General features: G+C 47.9%; 1 protein-coding gene across 5 annotated transcripts in view; it reads left to right on the top strand.

Annotated features, from left to right (window-relative positions):
- The first annotated feature begins 980 nt into the window (after positions 1 to 980).
- Positions 981 to 21,468, top strand: part of POLRMT (RNA polymerase mitochondrial) — an 886,091-nt gene continuing 865,603 nt past the window's right edge. For 3 of the 5 annotated variants that reach the window (XR_011303298.1, XM_069647859.1, XM_069647870.1), the window contains exon 1: positions 981 to 1,110. Coding sequence is in view for 3 of the 5 variants with exons in the window: in XM_069647859.1 (XP_069503960.1) it covers positions 1,044 to 1,110 (67 nt within the window). In the remaining 2 variants the exon portion in view is untranslated. Of the gene's footprint in view, positions 1,194 to 21,468 lie in introns of all 5 variants that reach the window. The other 2 variants (XM_069647878.1, XM_069647887.1) reach the window with 2 other exon arrangements.

Below are 21,468 nucleotides of genomic sequence, written 5' to 3' on the forward strand. Positions count from 1 at the left end.
ACCCAGGGCTGTACTTACACTGCACACGGTTGCCCTTCCCACCCAAAAACACTGCTGGCGGCAGAGAGTGAAGCAAAGACCCCCATAGAACAGCCACAGGCGGTGCGGCCACAGACGGTGCGGCATGCCACGTGACCAGCCGGCAGAGTGCCCTTTCAGGACGAACGGCTAAGCAAGGCCCTCCAAATCCCCCTGTATGTGCAAGCCATTGGAGGTGGCAAGTTCAATGACGATTTGAACGTGGCATCCCTTTTGAACTGCATAGATGCGGAAGCATTGAGAATATTTTGCACCCTTCCTGAAACACCATACTCAGAAGGAGCAGAGTCTGGTTCCTCAGGGGCGACCAGGAAATATAAAGAAGCACTAGCAAAGCTAGAGAAACACTTCGGAAATAAGACTAATGTACTAGAAGAAATGTGTTGTGGGGTTTATTACGCAGCCTGTGTGTCTTAGGGCGCTGTGACACTGGGAAACGGGTAGTGCTTGATGAGTTGAGCAGATAGTAGATTTGCCTCAAAGAAACAAAATGTGTCCAGAAGCATGTTCCTGATCCTTTGAACTGTTGCAGCTAACATTTCCTGGGCTGTGTGATATTCTGCATCCCCTACAGATGACAGGAATGGGCAGGGGCTGAGCTACAAAGACATCACTTGCCAATCCCAGGAACGGAGCTGTTGGATGGCGGGCTATCAGGCTGTATTTTCTCATTTTTCATTTTGATGCTGTTTGTATGGCTGGAGCCATCTGTGGGTGGGCGGGGTAATCAAAGTTAGCTTAGTCCGAAGATTGCCGAACACTGCTCCCCACAAGCTACCATGGGATGCAGGATAGTACACAACACCGGCTACCGGAGCGAGAGCCAATGGGAGGGCTTGCTCGTTCGCTCAACCAATGGGAGCCGCCGCTTCCTGAAGGCACAGTTGAGGGCAAAAAAATACACAAACCCAACGAACTTGACTTACGAGTCACATGACAGGCGGCGCGTTACGACGAAGCTGGGTCCTTTGCTTTAATGGGAAGTAGATAGCCGTGCCGGTGTGATGGGGATGGCGGTTCTAAAGCTGCGCAGAGTGTGTGATTTACTTCGGGGAATCCAGCACGAGAAAGGTGACAGACGGGGCAGTGGATGTTGGCCGGACGCTGGGTCTTATCGTAGAGGAAGGACTTTCCGTGCCGTATCAGATTGCCATGTGTGTCTACATATATGCCAACTTTTGGGACTAGTCATCTTTTTGTGCCCATTGACTTGTATTGGAAAAGTGAATGTTTTGGGGAGAAATGGGATCACGTCGGGCAACCTCTGGAATCAGTTTCCCACTGACATATTAAATGTTCTCATTAAGTACTGCCATTTAGGTCCAATATTATGACGTTCCTGGTCTATTAGGTAGATGAAAAACACCCAGAGATACACTGGGTCATTTGTGCGCTTTTCAAATCTACTTAATTACATAACTAGGGGTCCACCCTCCCAAATAGGGGTCGGTATAGGCATCTGTGGATGGGCTTGGGGAATCCCTCGTTGAATTGCCACGCGCCCCCAGTGTGCAGTGCTGGTCGCATTATTTCTCGGCTTCTCCGTGTTTTCGAGGGTTTTCAATGTTGAAATGCTGCTCCTACTTGACCGTTACATTTATTGCGTTGTAGTGTATTCATTTTTTCGACCGTCTTTCTCACCAGGCAACTAATTGTAAATAAGGGTCGGAACGTTCAATTAAGGGTCCTAGTGCTGATAACATTTTTAAGAGTATGAGCCAGGATTGGTGCCCATGGCTAAACAGTTCCAATTTCCCAGTTACGTCGGACACAGAAATATTACTAAAATAAGGACACCGTAATCTGAAGCTCTGGCATGGTGCCCTTATCCGATAGAACCCACCGGCCCACCACCTCTCAGGCCCGACCGTGCAATACATTTTAAAAGCAAATGGAATAATTTTAATTACAACACTCAATACACTTGATATTTGGCAATGGATCCAAGTTGCATATTATTTATTTGCTTTAACCTGTATTCGTTTTACTAATTAAAATAAAAAATAGACAACCCTTCAAATATGTTTCCCCAGCACAATTCCTACACTTGCCACATTAACATTCTCGTTTATGAACGCGGCACTGTCTTTGCACAGACATTTTAAAACTGTGCAGTTGGTATGGCTATCAACGGTGTGGGCAAATGCCTGTGTACGTGTTGGAATGGTTGTGCGTTTGGAGCTGTGGTTGAAGGGTGACGATATCTTTGTGAGAGCAAGCCATAAATTCGTTTTTAAAAATTAATTAGAGTTTGCTAATTAAAATGTGCATGATTAGCAAACACACCTATTTGATTAGCAATTGTGTGCTGATATTTTTATTGTCACCAGACATTATTTGTACCCAAGACTTAAATGAGCAACAATACAGCATTTTTGTGTTCCGCTGAAGACCTACATTGCTGAGATGAGTGTGTTTACCTTGTAAAAGTTAGCCGCATGAATGGTACATAAATATGTTAAAAAGGCTCTGAAAACAGTTATTAGTGAAATGCTCTTTGCAATTGGGTGCAGGCAGTGTTGCAGTACAGTGCCCCATGTATGGTATGCCCGACCCATCATTTGCTGTGTATGTTCAGAAGTTTCATAAATCAAAAGGTTTACAATGTTAAAGGAAAGTCATAGCCCGAGTGTAGTATGGTCAACTTCAGGTGGACAATATGGCCCTTGTCTGTCAATGATGTCAACTGTTTTCAATATAGCGTTAAATACCACTTTTGAGGGCGGGCTGGGCCTCTAAAGGTCCTTCAGCCCAAGCGAGGTAGGCCCAAGCTCAGGTTTCCATCCCTGCACACCCATGAAAGCAGTATTTATTGCTATTAGCATTTTCAGCACCATCAAGGGGTCTGACGCTTTTGTTACCCTTAATTGGAAATAACTATTGACAGGACCTGGATGTGAACCAGGAGACGAGGTGCGCAGGTGAGCGGTGGTGGAGGGGTATTCGAGGAATGGGACACCACCTCGAGGAGAGAGTGAAAGGCGGGCAGAGGCACAGCGTCCCAGCATGAATTGCGGGCAGCTACTTGCAGATTCTGATTTCATTCCCAGCCTCTCCTAGCATGTGGTAATATATAATACAAGCATGATCTTGGGGCAAAACGAGCTCTGGAGCTAAGTAGAGTGGTTGGTACTTAGACTGGATGGAGCTACTGATTACTTTGCGTAAACATCTAGTTAGCTGGAAAGAAAGAGACTAAGCTGAGTGGACGGTGTAGCAGGAAGAGTACTGGACAGACTATATAGAATATTGTAGTTTGCGGCTCTCACTTTCAGTGTAGCTGGTATAAAGCAACAGGGTAATAAGATAGAAGCAAGAAGCATTTCACTGTGAGATCCTCTACATTTTAAAAAGTGTTCACTGGTGTGAATATGATGCACCTTCCCCCAACAAAACGAAATATAGTTGACACTATGAGATCTAAAGACACAGAGCAAAAAAAAGACGATGCAGTGTTTTACTGCAGCAATACTTAATTATGCATTAGGTATCAACTTATATTTTTAGGAATAGAAATGAAGGACTATATTAAAACAAAAAAAACACAAGTTAACACCTCGATTCTGGTTTACAATTATTTGGAAAGGAAATAACTTTCCGTGTCTAGCACTCCCACACAGGCATTTGGCACTTGTAAGAGTGGAGCAGATTTCTGTTGCACTCTTTCCATTAGCCCCTTTGAACTTGCAGTGAGCAGAGAAAAGAGCAGGGAGAGAGCCCTGAGGGCTTGAGAGGAACGCAGGGTGAGCTATGCTTCCATTGAACAAGGTAATTTAAATAGCTAGTTGTGCTACACAAGTGGCAATTTAATTAGCAAACCTACGGAATTGCGTAGCAAATTGCTATGCAACATGGCTTATTTTATGCCTTGGAGAGAAAAGTGGGACTGTCAGTGAGGATAGGTAGGAGTGAGTCTGATTCCAGAGCAACCTTTGTCTGAGTTTCTGATTTGAAATTGTTAAATCTGCATATATTTGAGGCTAATGCAGCCAGAAGGCCTTTAGGTATAATGTCATCAGCATTACTAATCCCCTGTCTCCTCTCATTATTGCTACCCCCTTGTCAGTTGACCATTAGAGCAAACCACCTTCCCGCTCTACCTGATCATTTTTGTTACTGCTGCTGCCTGAGGATAATAATAACTTAGAACTGAAACAGCCAATGGAAATACTGTTACCATGAAAGGCATTTATTTATTTGATTTATTTCCATGACTACGTTGTAGTCAAGTGGTAATAAATAAATGCCTTGCATGGTGAAGGCAAGCGTCCCCAGATAGCACGATCCTCCCCGTAATGAGAGACAATAATGGACTCTCCCCCGGATGGGAATAAGGCCAAGACAAAGTGCGGGTGAGCTTAAATAGGAGTTTATCAATCAAAATAGGGCATGCAAAGAACTCTGCAAACTCCGAGAGCGCTCTGTCTGACAATAGCAAAGGCAGGCGTATATATTTACAAAAAACGTCATAAGAACCTACATGCTATAGGGGGCACAAGTTCGTGGGGATTGGGTGGCGACGACTAGCTATAGGTGCTGCTGCGATGTGGTTTGCCACGGCTGGAGGACGTCACTGGTTACCCTCGTGGGTTGGGCTGGGCCTGGCAGGTCAGCCGGGCTCATCTGGATGGTGTCGTTGTGCCAACTGTGATCACTGTCAGAGATTAATGTCTTTCCCGACTTCCTGCCCTAGGGCCACGCACACCGCAGTCATTCAACATTGCAATATTATCTTCCCTGGTAAATCTTCCAATAGGTTATTCTACAGGTTAATGCAACACATGAGGAATGCACCTGGACTGGGGTCTGTTGGCGATTCGTCAATACACGGTTACCGCCATCCTATTGACCGGGTATCAGAGGTCGTGGGGTTAGGTCTAGGGGCCTGGGACAGGCGGTCTGTGTCATCATGTCTTGTTAGAAGTCATTATGGATGTGTTCTTGTAATGTTGCCATAATATTGGGTGTCCTAATTTTACAGGGGCCATTACCCAAAGGTGAGCCGGCGGGTCGTGGAGTCTAAGAAAGGGCGCCTTTGGATCTGTGTTTTAAGGCCGGGGTTTACTGCTGGGTTGTAAATAAGTCAGGTGGCAGGCCGTGGCCTTGGGTGCTGCCGGGGAATGCGAATGCTTGAAGCGGCTCCAGCCGAATTGGGGGAGTTGGAGCAGCGCGGCACAGGCCTCTGCTTTTTCGTCTGGCAGGCTTCACTGGGAGGAAGGGGGAATGGCCTTGCATGTGCTCACAACGGTATTTTCCTCGTGTGTTGCAGACTTTAGGTGGAAGAGACATAAACCTTCATATAATATACAGTACTCATTAAGTCTTTCCAAAGCTCACGTTTTTGACATTGCTAGTGCCATCCATATGGCCAAGTTGAACACATTACTTGTACACTACGTTTTTAACAACTACAACATTTTGTTATATGTTTATACATGCGCGGTAAGTGAGGTAGTAGTAAGGTTGGTGGAGCACGCAGGAACAACCCGCCAGTAAGACTGGCGGCAGTGGCACATAGTGGGCTCAGACACACATATGGTGCATTTTCGTGCACCCCTTAAATGAGCCCTCAGTATGGTTGCATTTGTCTTCCTTTGCACTCTAGCAGCATTAGTTCAGTTTTGGCGCTGGACCGTGGGGTGCAGTCTTCTCGATAACACACATAACATGAAAAACCACTGGGACGCTTTTACCATTTGCGCATAGCTACAGGGATGTGGGTGCTTCATCCCTAATGTCATATGAGCACCCATCCTGCCATTTTCATATATTTTACAGGTTTTTTAGTCAGAGAGGTTGTGGAGAGAACGCTTTCATCACAGGTGGTTTGCTCATTAGTATTTGGGGACTTTGCTTTTGTCAGGGGACCATTGTACAGTTCTTTTCCACCTAGGCCCTGCTGGCCGGGTCATGCTGGAAACAGCGATACACTGAGGAAGGTGAAATGTTAGTGTTGGTATCTAACACTAGCTCATGTCCGTCTGTTCGTGGGAACGGGCTCTTAGCGGATCTGCCCGGGAGCTGTGACCACACGGATGAGTGATACTCTCCAAGGGTGGGGGCCGTGCGGCCGTGCGGCGGTGCGCAGGGCTCAAGCCATTTTTATTATACAAAATGGTTTCCAGGGCTTAGCTAAATTGAACAGGTTTGGTCAATGTCTTCAGCCAGTGCCCCACCCACCACCTGGGCCCTGGTGGCAGGAAGGACACCCGGTGAGCCATGAACCTCACTGGGGGAGAAGAGGCATGGGGGGGGGGGGGATCTCCTGGACCAGTCCTCCCATACAATGGTAACAGTATTTCCATTGGCTGTTTCTCAGCCAATGGAAATCATAATGTGTGTGTGGAGTGACGGCACACAGCGCCACCTTCACACTTCGCAGTTGCCAAGTCCAGAGCACAACCTGCCTGAGCCAGCAGCCCAGCCCGATAGTGCCACATGTGGTTCTGTGAGGCCTCTAGTTCTCCTTGCCTCAAACCTCTCCAGCAGTGGTAAGTACTGATTCTATATTCCTATGTTTGTTTGCGGCCCGCGCTGCTTTTGAGCCTCCGAGATACTGTGGCCAGATACCTGTGTTTCGGTGTATCTAGCCAGCAGTATCTCGGAGGCTCAAAAGCAGCACGCACCACCTGTATGTGTAAGCCTTCGGCCTGGCAAGGGGGGGTACAATTTGCATCTCCCCCTTGGGTACTGTTGAAACATGCAATGAAAATGACTGGCATCAATACACGGACATGCATTGCCAACAGATGGTGTCAAGGCACCACTCTGCAATTAAAACACTCGCTGTTAGAGTGCACATGCAATGGCGGGAAAGGGGTCCAATTCATGCACATTCACTGAAAATAAAAGGTGCCAAATGGAGAACATGCATTGTAAGCAGCAGGCGTCAATGCATGCAACGCCAGATGTTATATGATGGTAGCAGAATGCATGTGTGGAATGCTCATTCAATGGAAGTAACTGGTGTGGGAGCATACGTGTGCATGCAATGTTACAATCTGCTGATGATGCGGTAAAGCAATGGAGTGAAGGATTGCAATGTGTACTGTTAGCATGAGAGTAACATCTGCCAGTGCATGGACGTCTCAGTGCATGGACATGCAATAATCTACTGCCAAACGGAATGGAACCATTATATGTGGCAGTATGCAGACCACCACTAGATGCATATTCACGGGCATGCAACAACAGCGCACTCATTCCTGATTTATATGATGTATTTATTGTGTGTGCTATTGCCATGGTTTATCGTAATTTCATCTAAAACCATTGCATCTGATGCCATTCCATCTAAATGTTTCCATCTAAAAAATTCATTCTAATGCATTTATTTATTTTTATTTTTTATTTGGGGGGGTGGGGGGGGTTCCTCCCACCCCCAAACCCTTGTTTTTTACCCTTTAAAATGCACCTGAACAAAAACTAACCATTCACTCCCCCAAAAACATGCTTTAGATGGAAATTATTTAGATGGAATGGTATTAGATGGAATGGGTTCAGATGAATTGACTAGATACCTATTGGCCGTATTATAGCTTCATAAATCACAGTACTTTGCCCATTTTGAATCACACCTGATGCACGCAGTGAACGAGGCAATGGATCTATGTAAAAAGGTGATGCACACATAGAAGAACACGCCCCCCCACCTCCGTAATGTTGTGTACATCACATTTTGTCAAAAAACTTCCCCTTGGTACTGTTGAAACGTTATTGTACAATTTTAGCTGACCCCAAAAGTTCGAAACTGCGTCACAAAAGGAAGGAATTCCCATTTGCAACTACTGGATGCTGGAAATGCATTGGAGGGACAGGGCCTCCATATCCTTGTCCTTTATTGCTTTATCATATATGTTCTTTCTTGTTTTCCATGCAGGAGTTCATGTGGGACTCCTGGCGGTGCGACTCTTCCTCTTTGTGGTTTGGTGAACAGACCCTTGGGATACCCTTATGGCACCAATGGGTGGGAGTTCTACCCTGTACTCCTAGTGTATGTTTTGGGCACCTGTGTGTGGCCCACAGAGCAGGGTATGGGCTTGTTGCAGCTCCATGCTGAACTTGACAGGTGCTTTGAGTATCATCCATTTTGGGATACCCAGGCCCTGCCATTGGAATAAGTTGATTCCTGATGGGAAACAAGATGGCCCCTGTGGCCTCTCGCTTTCTATGGCCTGTTACCTTGTATTCCCGAAGTCCTGGTAAGCCCTGACTCTGTCCCTTTCCCCTGCCTGGCTGTTCCATACATGGTAGTGTGGGGAAGTCCAGGCCAGACTGGCTGCAGCCTTCCCAATGACTGTATGTTGTGGGTACACCCGTGGGGTGGGGCCTGGGTGAATGGAGTGTGTGACGAATGTGCATTTCATGTTATGGGTGTCTAGTATCTGGTGGTTTAACACAATGACACAGACAGTCCTGCCCGAAACTGGTATGAATGCAGTGTGGAGTGCTGAATGGCAGAGTGCCTGTCTGAATCAATGAGCCTGATTGGCTGCTGGACTGCATGAATGCCCTTCTGAGTGATTGGTTGCCCGAGTGTGACCCAGCAGAGTGAATGGGAGATAAAGAGTATCTCCTATCCTTCGCTAATCTGAAAGCTGCCGGACTGTCACAGAACTGATCCAAGAGAGGACCTGGCTAGGTGAGGGAGCTTCGTGCACCAGCTGATCTTTGTCAAAGCTCCCTGAACATCAGACCCTCGAAAGGCTGCCGACCGGAGAAGGGGACCAGCGCGGAATCACGAAGTGAAGCGCCCGGACATTGAAGTCCATCACCAAACGGAGCCGCAATGCTCCTTTGCCTAAGAACATTGAAACAAGGACTCCCTTACTCCTCATCGTCGACCGCTTTCGCCCTGCCGGAGAAAGTCAAGGCCACCGAGGAGAATCCGCTGGTGGGTTTCCTGCCACCCGAAGACCCCAGAGATGCTGACGACTCAACGCCCTTGCTGGTCCAAAGTTCTTGATTGACTCTTTGCGTCAATGAACGCTCGTCGTCTAGGTGCACCGCGTGCCTCGGCTTGTAGGATGTTTTTGACCGATCGTCAACGAGCACCGCAAGAACCGAAGCTGCTGCCGCAACGACAGTGTTCACCCTCTTCTTCACCGAATCTCGACGACTCGCGGCTCCTGCCTTAAAGGGAGTGCTTGATTTAACTTGCTCAGTAGGTGATGGCCAGGAGTTTTGGCATGGCTCACAGTAGGGAAATAACAAGCAACGGACCGTTGATCATTTATGATGGAGGGCTACCTTAGATACTCGCTGCCCCCGACACCAAAACCTATCTTTGGGACTGCATGGCGCTTCACTGCCTGTGATGCTATTGTGTCAAAGGTCACACATCGCTTTTTAATATGATACTGCTTTGGGTGAGGTTGATAATGCTTCGGCCCCACATTCAAAAAGGTTGGATAAGCCTGCTCTGATACCACTGCTTGAGTCTGCAGCCCAGACAATTTCATTATTAGATGACTTGCAAGCCACTAAAATCTACTTTTACTTGCATGTCAGGAAACCTTGGACATTTTAGCCCCAAGAAAAAATGTATTTCTGACATGCATAACGGAGACACTTGGTTCAACATGGAGCTCCAAAAGTTGAAATCAGTTAAACTGAAACTGTTTTACAAACGGAGACAAAACCAGGACCCTCAAGCCATGATAAGCTATAGAACAGCAGCTAAGGATTACAAGGCTGCTGTTCTACTGGCAAACAGGGAATTGTTTAATGAGAGAATCTCTAAGGCCGGCTCCGAAAGTAAGGAATTGTTTAAGATCCTTGGAGAACAAGAAACTATCAAGGGGCCAGACAAGGAAATAATCTGTAAAGATGACGACTAGTGAAATAAAATACAGGAGGCAATGGTAGGGTAATTAGTGAACATTGAAAGAGGAATTGAGGAGCAGAAGTTGCTGCCTAATCGATCATTAGATGGAGCAGCAGGGCCTACGCACCTCAATAGGTCTCAGGAGGAGTTTAATTTCACTCCAATTTCTGAACCAGAACTGTTAAATGTCATCACAAAGCTTAAGAACTCCAGATGTAGTGTTGATCCCAGTTCTTCAATGATTATTAAAACCTGTCCGACTCCACTTCTATCAGTAATATGTACATTTGTAAACAGCTCCTTTGCTGAAAACTTTGTTCCAAATAGTATAAAAAAGGTGTGGACTTTTCCTCTGCTAAAGAAAACGGATCTATGTCCATTGACGGCTACCAACTATAAAACCATTTCTAATACCCCCTTCTTGTTAAAGATTCTAGACAGTGTTGCCTATACTCAAATTGCTGAATATCTAAATCGACATCAGATTCTGAACAAATTTCAATCTGGATTCAGACAGCACCATGGTACGGAAACTGCTTTATTTGATTTGAAAACGAAGCTATTGGAGACCATGGATAGGTTCCAAGCTTCCTTGCTTATGATCTTGGATATCTCTGCAGCCTTCGACCTGGTGGATCATTCTATACTGACACCCAGGTTGAGGGATGTGGCTAATTTCTCCAGGGATGTGGCACTTTGGATATCTTCATGCAGAGGCTAAACTCTTTACTTTATTATATGGGTGATCTCAAGGAGCCTGCATCTCCCCTTCACTCTATAATCTCTTCATGATCCCATTTTTGACACCTTGGAAAGTAATGATATTACTTTCACGAACTATGCGGATGATACAATGTGTCATCCCGCTCACAGGATTACATGAGGAACATGAGTGCAAAGTCAACCTAGTATATGACATAATCCAAAATTGAATGCTTCAAAACGGGTTGGATCTAAACAAAGATAAAACGGAACTAAGGTTGTTGGCACATCGAAATAAATCCAAAAGTTGGGCCCACTATATAACAGCTTCTCTATTGCAGGTTGCAACACTGAAGTTCAGAGCCAAGTCAAAACTTTGGGCGTTATTTTGGACCGAAATGTGAATGAGGTCACTGATAAGTGTTTTAGTTTCAATATCTATTTACTACATTAAACTACTTGCATCAATTCGGCCTTGTATCTCACAAAAGAAGTCTGAGACAATTGCTTGTGCTATAATCGGTTCAGAAATCGATTATTGCCCCAGTCTGCTCATTGGCAGCCCTCAAGCAGAGTTTGAATGCCTTCATGTGATACAAAACAGTGCAGTAAGGGTGGTTATAGGGCTGAAATGGAGTCCTATTTCAGAGGCAAGATGAGGCCTGCATTGGCTGAATAATGGCCAGAATACATTTTCGGCTATTACTGATCACACAAAAATGCCCCCTGGAACTTATGCCCTCCTACCTAAGGGATTGGCTGGTGAGGAAAAATAATGCAAGAGTTCTCTGATCTAATAACTTAAATTTATTAGAGACTTCTCGCTGCAATTCTTCTAAAGCTCTTATGGGATCATTTGCCAATGCCGCCCCTAGAGCTTGGAATACTCTCCCTGTTGATCTTGGAGACATAAAAGTCAACTGAAATTTTGGGTGTTGTTCTTTTGAGTGTGTCTTTGTCGGTGCCCGTAAGCCTTCGGGTCATTGGAGCGCAATACAAATGTATATACAATACAATGAATGTAAAGTTCAGTTCTGCAGGTTTAGCATTGTTTAAGGTTATCCGATGACTTAGGCCATCAGGGACACTATGCCCCAGTCCTGGGTTTTCATTGCTTTATCGGCTGCTCATGTAAATTCTAGACCTAGAACCGGAATGGGATGATATGGAATCAACTGGTAACGTTGCCTATATTATGTATGTTATCTTGTCTTATACCGCGCCCTGTTACGACCACTGGAGCTGTCTCTAGACACTCGCTTGGCTGCAAGAAAGAGGACAGGGTGTGTTAGTGAGGTTAGAATGATGGGTTCAGAACCAGGCGATACTGGCGTCTGTGTGTGTGTTGTCTTGTCTGTGAATTGGTTGTGTGACCTCGCATGTTGTTTGTGTAAGAGTACGACTCAATGCTTCGGTTATGTACTAATGTTATGTTGGGTGTGCATTTGTGTGTTTCAATTGCGGTTTGGCTGGTAGTATAATTATGTGCATTGGCTTGTTATATCTGTAAGGGGAAGGTCTGGTGTCGTGGCTGTTTGTCATACTCTCATTGGTCCCTATTTGCACAGCAAGAATTCTTAGATACAATTGTGCTCCTGGGTGTTGTAAGATGACAGCTAAAGTGACGCTGGCGAATATTCACAAACCTTCTAGAAGAGATGCATGGCTAATCTACACAAATCTATCTAAAGTGAAGCAAGGTTTGTCTACGGAATTCTATCTATTGTGGTGCCTGGCTAAATGGATCAGCCTAGATTTATCTAAATGTGATGCATGGCATGTCTTCACAGATCTGTCTAGTGTGAGGCCTGGCTAGTCTTTGTAGATTTTTCTAAGTGTGATGCATGGCTAGGACAGGAGAGCTGGGTTGGTTGGTTAGGGGATTTTCCTTCGTTCCGCATTGGCCTTGCTTGTGGTGTCACTTTTGTGCTGGTCATTGGCTCTTGAATAGCCATGTTTTCAATCGTTTCCTGAAAGTGAGTGAGGCGGTCTTCTGAGGTTCTAATTTCCTTTGGCATTGTGTTCCATAGGTTAGCAATTAGATGTGAGGATGCAGTTCCTCTGAATTCCCTTTTTCTGTGTGGTTTTGTCTCAATTTGGAGGTCGTTGCTTAATCTTGGGTCTTCCTGGTTGATAGCGGCTGATCTTGCCCTGGAGAAATTCAGCTCTTTGTCCATGTAGAGGCCCTTGAATTCAATGTTTTGAGTAATTTTGTTTTGTTTAAAATGTTTTTTTTTTTTACTGGGTCCTAAAGTAGACTTCTAAGAGCTGGTATGATGTGGTTTCTTCTGTTTAATCTCAGGAGTATCATTTTTTTTTTTTTTCTTTTCTTTATTTTTCATTTAACAACAGACACAACACAAATAAACAACAACTCGCAACATTTGCTCTGGCACTTTCAGGTTTAAGTTCACAATGTCCTTTATCCGCTCAGGTCACGGCTAGGCACCCTCCTCCTCCGTCATGGTGTCCTCACTCCGATCTGCGTGCTACGCTCTGGTGTGGACAGGACAGTTCTCCTCTCCTCCCGGCTCGCTTGAATCAGTTGTGCCGTTCTCCTCGTCGCTCCCAAATAAGTCTTGTACCAAGGTATTCCACGCTAGTATTCTGGCCCCACTTTTATTTTCTCCCCTTTGCGAGGCTCTGGGCCAGACCGTTGTTTCTGCTACTACCCATTTTTGTAGGTCCGCCCACCAGCCTTCTATCGAGGGTCCTGCGCTTGCTTTCCATGCCATTGCGATGCGGCGTTTCTCCAGTATTGTCATCGTGTCATCTTAGCTACATGGGCCCTCTGCTTGTCTCCCCTCGGGAACAGGCCCAGTATGTAGGACGCCGGCGACCAGGCTCGCATATGGATTCCTGCCTTCAACGCTCTTTCCTGTATCGTATTCCAGAAGGCTGTCACTCACGGGCATGTCCAAAATATGTGCACCATATCTGCCTGTTCTTCCTGGCAGCTTGGCCAACTCTGTATTTCTGTCCCCCATGTTCGACATTCTTTTAGGCGTTAAATATGCCCTGTGCACTATGTAGAACTGCAGCTGTCTGAACCTTTCGTTTCTGGAGACTTTCTTCGCGTATTGAAGGGCTCTGTTCCATTCTTCATCCTTGAGGGGTCGCTGAAGTTCCTCCTCGCATTTTGTTCGACTGTTCAGTGTCCTAGAGTTGATGGAACCCAACAGTTGATCGTAAAGTCTGGACACAGTGTGTCCCCCCTCGGATGCATCGTTCCAGGTGTCCAGCGGACCACCCATGTCTTCCTCTTCCAGTAGGGTCTCCCAGCTCTTTCTTATTCCTTGGACCATGCTATTATACAATATGAATTGGCCACTGGATGTCCTGCTCCTCCGCCAGGGTCTGAAAGTCTACCCAATGTCCTTCTTGTCAAAGATCACCTATTTGGGCCACTCTTGTCTTCCCACTGTGTTCTGAATGTTGCCAGGCTTGCTATACGGGTGTCTACCAGTCCCGCCAGGGGGATGTGCCTTGAACAGGGGTCTCATGTCCTGCACTTTCCATGCTCTTTTCCACAGGGCTCGGCCTAGTTGGACTATTCTGGGAAGGGTTTTTGCTTGGGTCTCGTTTATCCACAGGAGTTCTTTCAAATAGTATCGCTATTATATATAGCATCTATGGAGGTGTCTTCCCCCAGCCACCGGACCACGAATTGGAGTTGTGCAGCCAAGTAGTAACGCCCAAAGTCCGGGAGCTTAATCCCTCCCCATTCGTAGCTCCTTTGTAATGTGCTTAGTGCTACCTTCTTCTCCCCCCCCCCAACCCCCACATAGGAAGGCCCTTGTCATGGAGTGTAATCGTCTAAAGAAGGACCCAGGGATATTGTAGGGGATGTTGGTAAAATAATATAGGAGTCGGGGTAAAACTATCATCTTCATTAGGGCCGCCCGGCCTATCATCCCCAGCGCTAGTGTTTTCCAGAACTGCATGGCGTTCTCTATCTTGTCCATGGCTGCCTGTGTGTTTACGTGGTGTCGTGATATATGTCCACCCCCAGGTATCAGAAGGTGATTGGAGTCCATGTCAGGCCCAGGTGTGCCAGCTGGTCTGATGTCGCCCTCAGGCCTGCCAGGGGGAACAGTGAGGATTTTCCCTTGTTGATGGTGATTCCCGATAACCTGCCAAACGCTCCCAGTGCCTCTAGTGGATTCGTGGGACCTGGACGTAAAGCAGTATGTCGTTTGCGTATATTGGAATCTGGTGTGTTTCCCCATCTATCACTATGCCAGTGTCCCCGTACTCCGCCCTTGGGAAGGCCGCAAACGGTTCCAGAGCCTATATATATATATATGTGTATATGTATATGTGTGTGTTTTTGTACCTCGCCCTATGCGCCACTCCCCTGAGACATGCCTGCCCGTCTTAACTCTGGCCCTCGGGTCGTTGTACAGCAGTTTTATCCAACGTAGGAACCCCCTGCCTATCCCGAAGTGGGCGAGCGCCCCCAGAAGCCAGTCCCAGTTCACTGCGCATTCTCCCTCCTCTTGGTTCGTCCTGTCAATCACATGATGGAGTCTCCGGAGATTCCATGCCGTGTTTCGTTCCGGCAAATACACAGTCTGGTCTGTGGGTACCACCCTTTTTAGCCGGTTGGCCAATGCCGCTGTCTATATCTTGGAATCTTGATTTACCAGAGAGATCGGTCTGTGGGACCCAATCGTTAGAGACTGCTTCCCTGCCTTAAGAATCGGGACTATTACAAATTCTGACATACTGCTCGGGAGTCGTCCGCTCTCGTACGCCTCCTCCAGCGTCTCTAACAATCTCGGAGCCAAGCTATCTTTGTATGTTTTATAGAATTCCCCTGGTAACCTATCGGGGCCCTGGGGACTTTCCTGTCGGAAACTGGGTGATGACCTCCATCAGTTCCTCCACAGTAAGGGGGGCGTCCAACATCTGGGCCTGCTCTTCTGACAGTCGTGGGAGTTTGATTTCCGCAAATGCGTCTTCAAGGTCTCCTTCTTCTGCTTCCTGTACTTTGGTATATAGTTACTCATAGAATTGCGAAAACACTGTATTTATACCCTCCTGGGACCTTTTGATCTCCCCCTGACTGTTCCGGATTGCGTTTATCGGTTCTCGCTTGGTCTCCTGTTTGGTTAGCCAGGCGAGAAGTCTACTAGGCTTATCCCCTTCTGCGTGCAGCCTTTGTATGTACTTCCCATAGTCTAGCCGCCCTAGTCTCTCCCAGGCCGCCGTACACTGTTGTCTCAGAGTGGTGAGGTCGCCCGTTTCTTCCCCCTCCCTCTCCGCCTGTGCTTCCGCCCTCTCTATCTTCCATTCTATCTCGTCCAATTCAGCCAAGGTTTCTCTCCTAAGGCATCCCGTCTTCACAATCGCTGCCCCCTTGATCACCACCTTTAAAGGCCTCCCAGGTCGTTCCGTGCTGTCCACACTACCCATGTTGTGATCAAAGTAGTAGTCTATTGTGGTTTGGATATGGTCTTCAAAATCCCCTTCTAGGAGTGCTTCCGACCTAATTCTCCACGTGGGTATGGGGGCTTTCCTGTATGTATGTGCCCATGTTGCTCCCAGTGGGGCGTGATCAGATAGGGTTTGTGCGTGAATGTGTGCCCCAGTGAATTTGCCCATTGTCTCTTTGCTGGTGAATAGTCAATTTGGGTGAATGTCCTGTGTGGGGCACTATCGTGCGTGTATCCCCTTTTGCCCCCATGTACCTTCCTTCAGACGACTTCTAGCTCAAGCTGGTCCAGTGTCGTCTTCAGCACTCGCGCTGGTGGTGCGGCTCTCTTGTGTTTATCGTCCGACCGGTCCAGCCTGCGGTCCAATGTGCAATTAAGATCTCTGGCCCAGATGGTCGTGGCATTCCTGTACGGGGCCAACCGGGGTGTGCGTGATTCAAAGAAATCTGTTGCGTCGTGATTTGGGGCGTAGGTATTCACCAGACACACTTCCCGGTTCTCCAGCATTCCGTGAACGATCAGGACCCTGCCTTCGGCGTCTCTCTCCTGTTTGATGAGTTGGAATGGGATGCCAGGGGCAATCCAGGTCGCCACCCCTCTCGCATAATTACAGTATGTGGAGCTGTATATCTGGGCGCCCCATTTCTTGGCCATCTTGGTTTGTTTTTCAGCCGTCGGGTGGGTCTCTTGCAGCATTGCGATGTGGGCTTTCGCTTTGTTTAGCCATGCGTAGACCCTCAGTCTCTTCACGTAGGCATTTAGCCCCCAGACATTCCAAGTCACCACTTTTAGTTCATCTCGGTTCCTGTGTCTTACAGATTGCAGCGGCCCGCTCGTTCCCATTGGCCTGTTTAGTTTTCCCTTTCTGGCATGCTGGCCTGGGAGGTCCGTCCATCGTCTTCTCGTTATTCCCCTGGCAGCCTGCGGGTCCACCTTCCCTCTTGTCTCCCCCTGTCCTGGCGGACCGCCCTGCCACCAGTGTCCGTTTCACACTACCTCTTCTCTTTGGTGTTCCTCGCCGGGTTCCCGTGTTTGAGTGCAGCCTCACTTGCGCCCTTTCGTTGCCTTTGCTGTGTCCGTGACCTCTTTGCTCATTATTATGTTTACCTCCTCTCGTGCCTTCTCTTAACAAACTTGACCACACTACTACAACTACTATAAACCAATGCACAGCCTCCCTCCCCCTGCTCGGGCCCCGTCGCATTCCAGGTGCTGCCCTCGTTCCATGGGTGCACTTGTCGCGGCGTAGTGCCTTGAAACTGACACTGCTAATTTATCGCTGCTTGGGGTCCTCTGTGGGTCTTGGTGGTCCAGTGCTGGAGGCCTCGAGCCCCGGGTTAACCATTAATTAAAGCTTTCGGTTCTCATTCTGCTGATTGTCCTGCTGTATCCTGATTCGGCAGGGTGTCCTTAGTGTTTTGTCCTCACCCTCATTCCCTGCCTCGCTGGGGTGCTTCACGGTTCCTCTCGACCCCCTCTCTTGGTTGTGGGATACCTTGCTGGTCCATCCACACCTGGGCGTCTGCTGTGGTCTCAAAGATCTGTGTCCTCCCGCTGTGCAGAATTGAGCTTGGACGGGTAGAGTAACATGACTTGGACCCCCGCTGCCCGAAGGCGCTCTTTGGTCGGCCAGAACTGGGCTCGCTGTCTTTGCACAAGTGCTGTATAGTCAGGGTAGATGGTTATCCTGGCTCCGTTGCGTGTTATCTCCCCGCCTTCTCTCGAGAATGTCAGGATTTTCTCCCTGTCTTTTAAAGTTCAAGATCTTCGCGATCATGGGTCTCGGTGGCGCGCCCGGGTGGGGTTTCCTGGTCGGTGCTCTGTGCGCCCTTTCTACCATGAAGCCCTGGGACAGGGTCCCTGCACCTACAATAAGCAATAAGTTCTTTATGTAATCTGTGGGGTTTCTGCCTTCCACCCCCTCCGGCAGCCCTACAATGCGCACATTGTTGCATCTGGCTCGGCCTTCCGCATCTTCGGCCCTGGGTTCTAGTGTTCTGATCCGTTCCAGTGTATCTGACATTTGTGACTGAGAGGTGGACACGTTTGCTGTGTTGCTCTGCACCTGTTGTTCCACTGTTATCACTCTGTTAGGTTCCTTGTGTCCTGCCTGAGGAGCCCTACATCTATGATCACTGCGTCCAGCTTGCCCTCTATTGCGGCCTTTAGCACCTCTATGGCCTCTAGGATAAAGCCCTCCACTTGTTTGAGCTCCCCTTGTGTGGCGTATGATGTAGCTGTGTCCGCCGCCGCCGTCCCAGGTTGTGTCCTCGCTCTTGCGGGCGAACGTCTCCATGCTTGTTTGCCTCCCTCTGCTACCTTTCTGTTTGTCGGGCATGCTGATGTTTGTGGCCTTGTGAATCTGTGCTTGGATAGGGGTGGTGTGCCCCTGGGCGACTTCCACTTCGTAGTCGGCGCGCTCCCTTCCTTGCGGGTTATCCCAGATGTGGCCCTGTCCTTCTCAGGCCCTCGTCAGCCCTGCCGCTCCCCAGTACCTCCCTGGGCCCCGCTCTGCAGGGTCTATACTGCCCTGGAAGGTGCAGGCCCACCGGCACGCATTGGCTAAAGTCTCTTTGTGGTAGCTCTACCCAGCTGCAACATCGTTACGATCTCCTGCCTCCGCTGTCTCGTCCTTACCGGGTGCTCCGGTTGCGTCTCTGCTGTTTGCTGTGTAGCCACGGCTCCGGGCCTGTGGCTCCCGCCTGCCTCTCGCCGTTGGGGGGCCGGGACAGGGTCTCCCCCATTGGGCTGCCGCTGCGTGGGAATGCTCCGGTAGAACTTCTGTGTGCTGGGGGGCACCCTGTTGGTGCCTCGGGCTGCAGGTGCCGTCTTCTTCCTGTGTCTCAGCCCTCCACTCTCCTCTGCCACTATCCTCGGTTGCCTGCTCCTCCTCCGCCCGTGTTCTCGCGGCACGGTGGAGCACGCCTCGTTCCTCGTCCCTGTTAGGGAGGGTGGTCCGGTTTGGCGCCTCTCTCGATCTTCCGTGGATAGTGTGTGGGTATCTGCTGGGCAGCCGTCCGCGTCCCTGTGCTTGGCCGTCTCACGTACTCCGCTTCCGCTGCCCCTCGGAGTGCGGGCGGATACTCAGTGGGCCGCGGCCACCATTTTGTGGGTGGTGGCCCAGCGCCTCTGCCTTGCCTCGTTTCGGGTCTTTCCGACCGCCCATTTTGTATGGGCCTTCGCCCGTGCGTGCCCTGGATCCTCTGAGTGCCGTCCTTTCGATTTGTTCAGGGTCTCCTGCCGTTTTTCAGCCGTTTATAAGGATCATGTAGCGCATCACCCGGGAGCTTTCGGTGACTCGCTCACTCTCGCATGGCCGCCAAGCCACGCCCCCCATCTCAGGAGTATCCTTGTTGCAGTGTTCTGGAAGCGTTGACGTTTTTTGGTGAGCCTTTGTCATTCAGAGGTAGAGACTGTTGTTTTGCATAGTCGATCCTTAACGATCTCTGGGAAATGATTGCAAGGGTTCTATGTGGGAAAGAGGAACGGGAGCATCCCTCTGGGCAGGGCCGCTAATTGTAAGGCACAATCAAGCGGTGCACCCACACAGTGGTGCATAAATTAAAGGGTGCATCGGGGTGAACGGCGTCACCCCTTAAGCCGGACCTGCTAGAGATCCCTGGTGTTGGGGCTTGATCTCACTGTGATTACAATGGGGGGGGGGGAGTGTGAGCGATGTGCTCACTGAGTACCCGAGAGACGGCACAAGGAAATACCGTGTTGGCTTTTTGCATTCTCCTGCATCAGAGCTCGATTAACCTTTGAATGAATGAAGTGGTAGTGCTTGTCCATCCCCATGTGGTGCCTGGGAGATGGAAGGCTTGGAGGGAGCAGCTGGGGGCCCTTCTCGGCCAGACCTGGCTTTTTTCACAATGAAAACGCACATCCAAAGACTTTCGTTTTCATGATTACATTGTGAATGAAGCTAGGGCGGGCAGAGAAGTGTCACAATCTGAGCCATTGCAGTTTCAAATCTCAGGCTGATGGCTCTCCTTATGCAAGGCTACACAGAGCTTACTGGACTGGGTTATCCTGTCTCTTAATTACCTGCAATTGCCTCGTTCTCTTATTACCAGCACCCCTTTTATTTGTCACTGATGGGCTCCTTACCTTAGCGAGAAGGTGTTCACTTAAAATTTGCTTTATGTGGATAGGAAAATGCTCCTAACATAGCACAACAGCCTGCTGATGTTTTTGACAAAAGTAACCTTTATCCAAGTAGCGGTTAAGAAAAAAAAAGAAAATTCAGGCTTCTTGTATTTTACATTGTGGTCCTTCTTCCGCTCAGGATGTGGAAAATAAAGCAACAGTAATCATTTGCTTTAACATGTCTATAAGGATTCATTTATTGTAATGTTGCTATAATATGAGATGTGTATTTTATAAGTAAACTGAGCTAGGGCGTTTCTCAGGGCTATGTGTGTGAAGGTGATGAAGCGCCTGTTTTTTTTTCTATTTGGATTCTGGGACCTGTAGATTTTTCTCACGTTTGAAATTTAGGACGATTTAGTGCTAGAATTCCAGGGACAATCCGGACTGGCTGGCCTTCGCTGCAATGCCGGGGGAAACCTGAGAGATCTGCTATACAAGACATTATTGTAAGCCTTGCAATCCAAACTTTAAGTATGCGTTTATCCACAGTATGTGATCCTGGACAAATAATTTAACCCCTCGTAGTTAAACTGGCCTCATCAGAGGGGTCATTAACGTTTGTTCATTTTGCTGCCAGTCACTAAAGTGATATGGGCCATCTAGAGTACTGCCAAACAGGAGAATGAGCACACGGTGCATGGGCACCCCATACATCACGTGCTGCATGGGGAACACATATAATGGTGCACAGTATCTGCTGCCGAGTGCCCTAAACTTGGCAACTGTAAGAGCCCACACACATGCTGAACAGGGAAAATGCCGCAGAAAGGCCATGCTTTGCAGTGCACACAATAGATACTTGAAGTAACTGACACCGCAATCGCAATTTAAGCATAAACATTCCGTCAACATTTTGAATACAGATTATTTCTTCCACACCAAGGACATTCGAGTACAGACTTGTCCCAAGATGGGTGTGGTGAATATAAACAATACATTTTAACATTTAAATAACGAGTTAAGTGTTTTAGAAAAATAAATGAGTTAAGGAAAAACAGTTCCTTCCTAAGAAGGGGTAATGATATTGTTTGTTACTACTGGGCTAGACTGGCATTTTGGGGCAGCCAGTCTAGCCCTTTCTTACTGTGGTATGACTTTTTTTTTTTTTCTTTTTTTTTTAATTCTTTGACTTTTTTTTAAATCTGGACAACTATGATGAAGCATACATGATATGTTGTATGTCTTATAGCTCTTTTAGAGTAGCATTCTGGGGCAGCCAGTCTAGCCCTTTCTTATTGTGGCACGACATTTAATGTACCCATCCCTCCTTTTGAAAAAAACAATTGTGGATAGGCATTTTATTCTGGGCCT

The sequence above is a fragment of the Ambystoma mexicanum genome, chromosome 1p, assembly GCF_040938575.1.
Source record: "Ambystoma mexicanum isolate Mex_15411 chromosome 1p, UKY_AmexF1_1, whole genome shotgun sequence".
Lineage (NCBI taxonomy): Eukaryota > Metazoa > Chordata > Amphibia > Caudata > Ambystomatidae > Ambystoma > Ambystoma mexicanum.